This window comes from Gavialis gangeticus, unplaced genomic scaffold (genome assembly GCF_001723915.1).
Source record: "Gavialis gangeticus isolate Ggan-Ray unplaced genomic scaffold, GavGan_comp1, whole genome shotgun sequence".
In the NCBI taxonomy this organism is placed as follows: Eukaryota; Metazoa; Chordata; order Crocodylia; family Gavialidae; genus Gavialis; species Gavialis gangeticus.
The window spans coordinates 23918373-23929684 of NW_017728994.1; the positions used below are offsets into that span (position 1 = coordinate 23918373).

Here is an 11312-nt window from a genome sequence, read left to right on the forward strand (position 1 = left end):
ACATTTTGTTGGCTTCATCTTGATGAGATTATTTAGTTATATTATAATAAAATTTCTCTCAGGGTTAAATATCAAGATATTTCCATCATTTTAATTTTTGGACACTGGATGGATGAACTTAGTAACAGTACCTGTGAAGTCAGTAGTGACTAAAAGCATAGCAACTGCACCTCTTTGCATATCTGTGCTTTTGCCTGCTGCCTTTATAGTCATTTTGATAACAGGGACAGAAATCTGGGTTTTCTTCATAGGTATGTGAGTGACATGAAGCTAACTAATGCCTTTCAAAACCATAGAAGAATGAAACGAGGATCTGGGATGCTCATGTAGTGAAAATAAAGCGCACAGAATGTTTCCTACTCATACAATAGACAAGTATGTTGCCATTAAGCCACACATCCATGTCCTCATAAACAGATGTGGGTGGCCATTTTAAAGCATTTCAACAATTTCAGAAGTATTTGAATAGGCATTTTTACTTGTCTGAACAACAAACAATGAAAGCATGATTGGAAGAGAGGAAAGGCAATCCCAAAGCAGCCAGCTCCAGACTTGAAGAAAATATATGCAAGAGAAAAAAGCCCCAAAAGTCAGCAATCTGTCTGGGCACTAGCTAGTATGGCAAATGACCACTTAAAGGATCCCCATTAAAACATGTATGTCTGTCTTTCAAATGTCCCCTCATGGCCCCAAGCTGGGCCTCGGAGTAGTTGAAAAAGATTCCCCACCCTCTACAAAGCTAGCAGAGGGTGGACTTTGAGCTCTTTTCATATGCCCACAATTGGTAACGCTCCCTATAAAGTCTCAGTACTTTGAATTACAGCTGGGCATATAAACCAAATTCATGTTCACAGCCTTCAGGCATTCAGATTCCATAGACAATTATTAACAGACGAGAACAGTTGCAATTACCCAGGTTGAAGTCTTGCAGAAAGGAAGCTCGTTGTTCATATTCTATGGGATTCACATCAGAACCCTGATAAGGAACCAGACAGTCAATCAAGGAACAGACACAGCACCATGCAAATCAGTGGCCCACTCACAGCTAACACATACATGCCTTGGGGAAATGTGCTAGCAATTTGAGTGAATTTTTAAACATTTTCTAATTATTCCAAAACCAATAGTCCTGTTACTGGTATTTGACCAAGACAGAAATGTATTAAAAATTGTCAGTAATATATCTATTATTATCCAGCTGGGCTTTCAAGCCATGAGGACACCAACAGTCATCTCTAGAAAAAGCTAAGAAATTTTGTTTCAGATAAAACAAAACATTCCAGTAGTTTAACATGATGAGTCAACCAACAGGCCATATGCATTGGCATGATAATTCTGAAAGTCCTTATAAAACAGGAGGCAACACATTTCCTGTCAGCATTCCTTCTCTGAAGCAAGAGACATGACTTCCCTGGCCTAATTCTTTTTGCAGATCCTTTTTTTCAATCAATGACATTCCTTCTTTCAGATTTGGCAACATACCGAATGTAATAGTAGTAGTAAATCTAATAGTAAAGGACATTCTTTTCTGATGGCACTGAGCTTGGTATTACAAGACCTAGATCCCATGCCCAGCTCTGCCATCAATTTACAACATGGCCAGGAGGAAGGCACTGCCTTCTCCCCTACAGTTTCTCTACAATTGGTAAAATGGAGACATTACTTCTCCCTATCCTGAAAGAGGGACACTAACACTTGGAAAGATCTTGGAGGTCCTGCCTTGGACGAAGCTACAGAAAAACAAAACTCATGTATAGAAGGACACAATAACACGGACTGACTTTTGAAATCTTTGCAATGACATCTTTAAACAAACTCCTGGCCAGCACAGCATCCATGGACCTTGAGCAGAAGCAGATGGATTAACGGCAGCAGGGTATGGGCACAGTCAGTCTTTCCGGGTCCCTTCTCCCTGCTCAGAATTCAGAGCAGTTAGAGCGTGTGATCTTTTAGTTGTAGGTAAAGAACATAAGAATGATCAGTTCCTTGGTCAGCATGTCCGTATAGCCCAATACCCTGTACATGGCAGAGATAGGATGCTGAGGAGGATATGGACAGAGCGTGCTTAAAATTTTCCACCCCCTGCTCCTCACCCACTGCTGCTTCCAGCATTCAGGGAAATAGGAGTTCTGGTTCAAAGGCTGCACCCTATCTACCATGTTCAATACCTACTGATGGACAAAGGTCTGTTCCTCCATGAAGGTCTCCAATTTCCTTCTAGACTGAATTAAACTGTCAGCAATGAGATCCACAAGTTAATTACAACCCCTGTATGAAAAAGAACTTCCTATTGTCAGTTTAAAATCTACTGCCTAACAATTTCATTGTATGTCCCTTAGATCTAGTATATGGGAGGCAGTCAATAAACATCTATTTACTTTCTCTGTCCCATTTAATAACTTGTAAACCTCTATAATGTCCCCTCTCAAGTGTCTCTTTTCTCAACTAAAAAGTCCTAATCCATTTTAGTCTCTCATCACATGGAAAGACCTCCATACCCCTGGTTATCCCTGCTGCCCTTCTCAGTTCCTTTTCAGTTTCTCCTATACCCCCTTTAAAGTGGTGGAAGCAAAGCCACACACTGTTTTTACAGTGTAAATGCACCAAGATTTATAAGGAGCATAATGATACTTTCTTTCTTGTTTCCCAGGGTCGTCTTTCCCAGGGCATAGTTTAGAGCATAGGTTCTCATAGTGGAGAAAAAGTATTGCCCAGCAGTTAGGGCACTGGCTTGGGACTTATAAGACTTAGGTTTTCTGCTCTCCCAGACTTCCTGTGCAACATTGGGCAAGTAATTTATTTCTTGACATCCTGGTGCATGCAAAAAGGGACATGCTGCAAAAATAAGTGCATTAAAGACTGTGAGGTGCTCAGATACTGTGATGATGGGGACCCTCTAGGTACCACAGACAGCCCACAACACAACCAGTTGTTAGGGCTGAGAATCAGAAGTCAATCCAGACCCAGGGTTTGGTGCAAGGAGTCAGGGAGCCAGGATCACAAGAAATGGCAGATAGAAACCAAGTGAGGAACTGAGTGTTATGTTCCAGGGGTAACATCAGGAACAAGACGCCAATCATGCAGGAGTAACGCAGCAAGCACAGTGGAAGCATGTGCAGAGCAGCCTACAGCAGACGAACAGCTAGGATCTATAACTGGGGTGGGCCACCCACCCTTTGTTATGCTACTGACCTGAATCCTTTGGCACAGATTAGCTGAAGGAGGGAGCAGGGCTCTATTTAAGTTTTTCAGGCATTAGTTTGCCTGATATGCCCCTGCTGCCCAGTCACACTGAATGAGGCTGATTGCTGGTAATCCTGACAAATAGATCACCCACACCACTTCACCAAACAATCAAGTAACTCGGAGATGGCAGGCCCTGGAGTTGGAAATTTAGCCCTGGATGACAGAACAAACCCATGCCTCAAAGATCTTTAATACACCAGGCAAAAGTCAGGGCTTCCATCTTTATCTCCTAAGAGACCCGCCAGGGAATGGCATGAACTTCTACTAAATCATAATAATTTTTAGGCTTTTCTTCTTTGTGCTCGTCCGGCAGTTTCATTTTGGTTTCCCACTCCCCCAAGCAAAACGTTTATTCTCCAGCCCTGCCCTCTTGCGAATCATTTACCATTATCCGAGCTCTAAGCTCTGATCCATTTACAAACTGGAAAGCTGTAGTGAGACAAGAAAAGCACTGAGTGAATGCAAGTTTTCATCTGTTTCAAATATTAAGTGTAATCATGGAAAGGATTAACATTTTCCATGAGAGGAAGAGGCACTTTAGTTATCAACGAGACTGGAAATTTGCCAAGATGCCTCAAACTATCTGCTGGGATTAAGATGCAGACTGTGACCATTAATCCCTTCAGCATTGGCAGTTCTTGATGTGTCCCTTATGTAGCAGTTATACTCATGCCAAGAAACCCTCCCCTCCACTTACAGCATCAAGGAGTTAATTGCTAGGAGTCAAGCCTGGATCCAGGCATTTCTTACTGGACATAGCTAACAAAGAAAAAATACCTGTGGCCTTTAAATGACATTTCTGTGCTAACTGCCCATAGCAGGATGAAATAGAAACAACTCCAGAGAATGCTTGTGTTGGTACTTCAACTTTTTCCTCCCATGATACAGATTTTCCCTTCAGGGGACTTTGTTTCCCAGAATCATTTGCATTCGGTTCAGCAACCTGTCAAAGGATTCTACCCTGCCCAAGCCTGCTCACTCTCCTCCTTCTCTCCTCGCCCCACTTTGGCTGCTGCAAATGGAAAGGAAGGTTCCACTCTGTGTGTTACAGCAGTGCCTATGTGGTTTTATTGGAGGCCAGTACAGTGTTGTACCAGGTGCTGTACTTGCATGGGGTAAGATACACCCCCGGCTCCAAAGAGTCCTCAGTGCAACCTCCTCTCCACTGTGCACACAGCATGTGCAGCCTGGCTCCCTCCTCCTCTCCTGACTGCATATTTTGTGTGAGTAGCCTGGATCCCCCCCCTTCCTCCCCTCCCTCCTCACAGCACAGGGAACCCCCCTGCTGTGCACACATCCCTCCATGACCATGCACCCACTTGCAGCGTGGGCAGCCCAATTCCTGCATTCCTCAAGTGCAGCATGAGCAACCCAGGCCTCTCTCCTGCCACATACCCAGCACAGGCACTCCAGTGACCACCCGCTGCATCACCCTGCCCCACCTTCAGCAGTGGGGGCAGGAAGTAGAAGCCAGAGCAAGGCAGGGGAGCCTGAGGACCCCAACTACCAAGGCAGGAGCAATGGCAGGAAGTGGAGGACAGTGGCAGCTGGGTGTGAGCTTGCAGGCCATACCCTGCACATGGCCTGTAATTTGACAGCCCTGCACTAAGTCATCCACTGTGGCTGCTGGTAATGGAGCCTCGATCCTCCTAGGGGACAGAAGCTCACCACCTTTCAGGGACTGGTACATGGCTGGCACTTGTGTTTCACTCCTTCTGCCTAAGGTCAAAGTAATTAACTCACAGGTCAGGAAGATGCACTCAGAGGGGCTACAGCAGTTTTGCAAAAACTTCATTATTAACAACTGTAACATTCTCTGAGCTTGAGTGGCAATCTGTCACAGTATTACAAATCTCTACATCTTCTCTGCATTTTCTTTTCCTTGCTTCTGCAGATAAGATTTTGGTTCATTGTGCGATGGGCCGCAGCCGATCAGCTGCCTTGGTCCTGGCTTACCTGATGATCTATAAGAACATGACTGTCGTTGATGCCATAGAGCAAGTGGTGAAACACCGATGTGTCCTCCCGAATCGTGGCTTCCTGAAACAGCTGAGAGAATTGGACATAGCATTGGCTTTGGAAAGGACAAACTCTAAGAACAGCTCCCAGTCCAATGGGGAGAACAGCCCAGAGATCTAGCGTTCTGGGTCATCTTTACCTGAAAAATAGACTTAGTAAAAGAAAAAAACAGTGTTGGTAAATAATACTTTCCAGAGAACTGTTACCTGTAAAGCATAAATAGCAGTTAAAATGCCCTAAAGAAAACCTCAGTTGGGAAATAGGTAAATGGAGAAGGGAAGCAGTGTCAAAGTAGTTTTGCTATGCAACCTCTCTGTGTGTTTGTCTGCCTCTCTCCTCCTCCCCGCCCCGGCAAGACACACACACACACTCCCCATGCTTTAATGCTTTTCTATAGGACTGTTCTACAAAGGGGAGAAAGGGAGGAGCTTATGCTGAAGTTATTGGTTCCAGAAGAACTACAGGGTAAATGGATGGAGTAGTACACAAGAGCATTAACTATGTTTCAGACCAAACTGCTGCTGATGCCTTAGTAAAATAACTGTTAAAGAGGGCCTGTTGTAGTAAAGCAAGATGTGAAGAGATAGTCCATTTCATGGCAAATGATTGTATATCTACTACATTTGCTTAACAATATGCAGCAACCCTGCCATGGTACAACACATATTTATCAAATGCTCTGTATGGCATTAACCCAAAAAGGGAGCATGAGCCCAGCTTTGCCCGCTTTGCCTCAAGTTAGGATAACCCTACTGCATCATAACTCACCCCATAACATTAGCTACTAATTGAGTGTGCTTTGTGAGAAAAGGTTGTAGGATCTGGAGGCAGGGCTAAGGGCCTTGTTACACCGTAAGTTTAGGTGGCTTCTAGAGCTCTTAACCCCTGAATTGGCTGCATGTTAATATCTTTAAGTGGCTTAAAGCACTTGTTATTCAGTTTAAAGTTACACTACTCCAAGTCAGGGTTATTTCTAATCCACCTAATTTGGTTCCTGTTCCATTAAGGGGTGGCCACTCCCTATAACTATTTAGCTTAAATTGAAGACCTCCAGCATCCAAGGATGCAGTGGCCCCTCCTGAGTCAGGGTGCAGCAGGGCTAGGCATGGCACCTTGCCCTTCAGGGATGTTGGGCGGAGTGAACAACACAGACCTGGAGTGCCCAGCTACTGCAGTGCATCCGGCTACTGCCCAGACCAGCTCACTGCTCCCACTGGCAGTGCTGCAGGGTAGAAAAACTCCTGAGAAAAAAAGGATCAGGCCCCTCAGAGCTCAGGCAGCATGGCCAGCCAGAAGCTCACCCCCTCTATGCTGCCACCAGGTGGGTTGCTGGCTGGCCAACTGGGCACTGCCTGAGCTCCAAGGGTCTTGATCCTTTTCAGAGCTCAGGTAGCACCTGGCCACCTAGCCAGCAACCTGGGCAGGGGTGGTGGGCTCCAGAGAGTAAAAGGATTGGGTCCTTGAATTTTAAGCAACGAGCCATTCTGGGTGGTGGTGGGTAGCTGTCAGGCACGCTGGAGCTGTGGTGCTTGTTCTGTCCAGCAGGGGCAGTGAGTTGGTTCTGCCCCTAGCTCAGTCCTGCCCATGATCACCAAGCCTCTAGTGGCAAGTTGCAGCTGTGCAGATGAAGAACAGTCAAAGATAGTTTTAAAGCCAATTAACATTTGTTTGGCTTACAGCATAAGGTGTAACAAGGCCCTAAGAAATATTAAATAGGATTTAAAGAACTAAACTGAAGGTTGTAAAGCAATACTTAGGGCAATGGTCCCAGCCGCTGTCTTGTGGGACTGCCTGTGAGATGTTCTGATATTGATCACTGCCCCCAAAAGTCAGAGAGTTCAAACAAAGGCTCTTGGCGAGAGGTAAATATGGCATTACCCACATCATGTTTCAGCTTAGTTTTGTTACTCAAGGGCCAGCAAAGGTTGGGGACCAGTGATTTAGTAAAGCCAGTCCTGTTGGAAATCATAGTCATAATACATAGTCTCTACTAAAACCCCAATCTGCTTTCTGTTGACAAGGCCAGAATAAAATGTTTATATAGTTTCATAGTTTCTAGGGTCGGAAGGGACCTGAGCAGATCATCTAGTCCGACCCCCTGCCATGGCAGGAAGAGCACTGGGGTCAAATGACCCCAATAAGGTGGTCATCCAACCTCCTCTTAACAACCCCCAGGGTGGGAGCCTGCACCACCTCACTTGGAAGCTGGTTCCAGACCCTAGCCGCCCTGACCGTGAAGTAGCGCCTCCTGATGTCCAACTTAAACCTTCTCTCCGCCAGCTTGTGACCATTGTTCCTGGTCACTCCTTGCGGCGCTCGGGGGAACAGGGACTCCCCCAGCGCCTGCTGATCCCCCCTAACCAGTTTATAACAGGCCACAAGATCCCCCCTCAGCCTTCTCTTTTGAAGGCTGAACAGGTTCAGGTCCCGCAACCTTTCCTCATAGGACCTACCCTGCTGTCCCTTGATCATACGAGTGGCCCTCCTCTGGACCCTCTCGATGCTGTCCACATCCCTCTTAAAGTGCGGCGCCCAGAACTGGACGCAGTACTCCAGCTGCGGCCTGACCAGTGCCGCATAGAGGGGGAGGATCACCTCCTTGGACCTGCTCGAGATGCATCTGTGGATGCACGACAAGGTGCAGTTGGCCTTCCTAGCCGCCTCCCCACATTGCCGACTCATGTTCATCTTGGAGTCAATAATGACTCCCAGATCCTTTTCCACCTCCGTGCTGACAAGAGGGGAGTTCCCCAGCCTGTATGTATGGTGCCGATTGTTCCTCCCCAGGTGCATCACCTTACACTTGTCCGTGTTAAACCCCATCCTGTTCTCCTCCGCCCATCCTTGTAACCTGTCTAGGTCCAACTGTAGCCTGTTGCTCCCCTCTAATGTGCCCACATCCCCCCACATCTTAGTGTCATCAGCAAACTTGAACAGGGTGCTTTGCACCCCCTCATCCAAATCACTGATGAAGATATTGAACAGGGCGGGCCCAAGGACCGAGCCCTGTGGGACCCCACTTCCCACGTCCATCCAGGTCGAGGAGGACCCATCCACTACCACTCTCTGGGTGCGACTCTCTAACCAGTTGGCGACCCATTGGACTGTATGGGTGTCTACGCCACAGTCCCCCAGCTTCCTAATGAGAATGGGGTGAGAAACATGAAAGCTCAGTATGTAATTTGAATGAACCACATAAGTAATAAAACTATTAAGTATTAGCCTCTTGTTCTGATTTTGATCAAAATTCAGCTTTTAGTCTGGCTTTTCCAGCCTACTGCTACAGCCCTGTCTTGCTTAATTGACCAGAAAGTAGTTGACCTATAACCATGTAACAATTTGGAGGGTTTCCTTGTAGGGGATGGTATTGCACTAGACACCAAATTTGCTCTCAGAGATGGGGCCTGAGTCATTAGGAGAATGTTAATTATGGTCTAGCACCCTAAGGCTTGGATGCTGATATAACAGGCCACTGTTGCTTAACTTATATAGTATAGTAATTCCAGACTTCTCATTAACCTTCAGTATGGTATCTTATTGTGACCTGTTGACCCTTAGACTTCGGTGGGCTTCAGATATTACAGACTAAGAGGGATTCTGGAGGTCTTTTAGGTGGTATAGGTATCGGTTTAGGTCTGGTGAATTCAACTAGTACTGAAGTAATAATGAATGAATTATCTCAAGCTGCCAAGTGGCTACAATAAGTAAAGAAGCCAATTACTGCCTCGATCCTCGAGATCATGCATCAAGTAATAAATAATGCCCATGTGTTACCAGTATGGCATCAAGCCAGTCAACTAGAACAACTGCTGGTCATAAAAGTTTTAGAAAAGTCCCCAGATAGTACCAGACTCACTTTATCTTGTGCCTAGGCTCAGTCATGTGAATAAATGGTCATGAGTGGTATCATAAGACAAGGATACTCGGGAGTCATCCCACTGGAATTCAAACAGTTAATTGTAAAGGTGGCTATGGAAACTGAGTTGGTGCTTACGGACTGGTGGAGATTAACACATTTTGAATAAGCCAGAAAAGAAACATGTTGGCAACTATTCACACCATCACTGAGGCAAAAATTAATGTTATCCACCCTATTGTTAGCTTAGAAAATTGAATAAACTATTCGCTGTTCCTACCAAAGTTAGACACTCAGTTGCTTAGGTTTCAGACACAAGTTGGTAATCATAGCAAGCAAATAGTCCTGGTGGATGTAAGTCTGTGTATTGTCCAAGAAGGACGAGGATATATTTGTGAGGGGGTTCACCGCCCTGCGAAGGACCTGTGTTGGAGTCCTCATGACAATAACTCTAGTGAAGGACTTGTGTTGGACTCCTCATGACAACAACTCTAGTGAATGCTATTTTAAAATATTCCCTACAGACAATTCCACTACTAGTATTTCTGTAGTCAGTAAACAATGTATCTGTGTAAGTACGTGGTACCCCTATGTAATTTTAAACCATCAGGTGAATGTTAGTGTGTGTTGGCACAACAGAAATTTCTGTACCTGCCATACTACCCATGTCCTCCAACGCAACGTGAATCTTGTGGTGCCTTACACCTACAGTCTATACCTACTCTGATGCTAATTGCAAATTTGTCTATATATAATGAGGTCAGGCCCATTCATATTGGGATGGACTAGTCCATACTAAGACGATTAATCACACATGACGGGGTACAACAGTCGTTCACTGCTAACACAGAAAATGCCGAACAGATATATATTAAGGTAGTACACAACAACCATGAAATTATTCACATCCTAGACCATTTTGCTGAAACTGCGAAACACCAATGGTGGGAAACATTGATGGGATGGAGCCCCATAGTCACTGGAGTTTTGAATATCGCACTCCCAATTGTCTAGATCATGATTGCTCAGGCATGTATGGGATTATTGAGTGTAGCTTGAGAAAGAAAGTTGGATATGTGTATACTATGATTGAAAGAGCACGTCTAAAAATGCAAATGACTCAGTTGTTGTATGGTGAGTTTGTGAAACTGAAACAGAACACATATGAGGATATGAGTAGAGAGACTGAGAGTATGTATGATAATGTTTAAGTGAAGTAATTGGATGAATAAATTTGTGTTTTCCAAGTTTGGATTGATGTTGTTATATGCTTGTTACAGTAAGCAGAATGACACCAGGCCAAGGTCTTGAAAAGTTCCCATCTGAAGAGTAACATGAGGTTGTTTAAGGAGTGGTAGACAGGTGTTTCGAAGTGTGACTGAGGGTGATTCAGGCACAGTGAGGGCTAGTGAGGGAGGCAACAAAGCGGAGTTGTCAGTGTGCTGTAGAGGTATTTTGCTCCAGACTCTGGTGTTCTGTGGGGCTCCACTCCTTCGATTTTTTTGTCTATTACAAGCCTCACAGAGGTCGAAAGGGTTGGGTCCCCAGCCTTCTTTCCTTCTGGGTGTGCTTTGCACGTAAGATAGCAGCCCTCTGCCTCTTCGTAGTAAGTATTACCCCATCCCACCTTCTCCATTTTCCTACCCTTTGTTGGTTCTGGAGGTGGGGTACCCCTTTCCCTAAAGGAGTGGAAGGTAAGCCACTAGGTGCAGCGGCTCAGGTGTTGAGAGGATAGAGACTGGAGTCGGTGACCAGTGGCCAGAGTATAATATACATCTCCCTATTTAATAAAATCTCCCCCTCCCACCCCCCAGCCTCTGTCTGAATTATACTGTAGTGATAAGAACTGTTAGATTAGATAGTAGTCATTCATTAATTAGATACGGATAGAATTTAGTTGTAGCTAATATTAGTCCTTATAGTAGTGTTGTTTGAACTGTTATAACTTACCTGTGGTGTCTGTTAAATGTGTGATTTCTATAATAAACTGTTTATTCATTTCAGTTTATAACTTGTGTGAGTGTGCTAATTAATCACAGCCCACTAATTGTCAGGTTAACTAGGTGGTGACTAGACACGCCCATATTAACCTGTTAACTGACCCAGGGTCAAAAAACACCCCTCATTGACCTTGATTTAATTAGTCCTAATTAAGGTGGGGGTGTGGCACTCTATATTAAGGAGGAATACA

At 45.0% G+C, this 11312-nt stretch overlaps 1 protein-coding gene across 1 annotated transcript in view; it reads left to right on the top strand.

Moving 5' to 3' along the window:
* The window catches only part of LOC109287371 (dual specificity phosphatase DUPD1-like), a 41656-nt gene extending 36235 nt beyond the window's left edge, over nucleotides 1-5421 (top strand). Inside the window, exon 4 of the mRNA XM_019502374.1 lies at nucleotides 5141-5421. Within this exon, the coding sequence (XP_019357919.1) occupies nucleotides 5141-5385 (245 nt within the window). The 3' untranslated portion in view covers nucleotides 5386-5421. The remainder of the gene's footprint in view (nucleotides 1-5140) is intronic.
* The last annotated feature ends 5891 nt before the right edge of the window (nucleotides 5422-11312 follow it).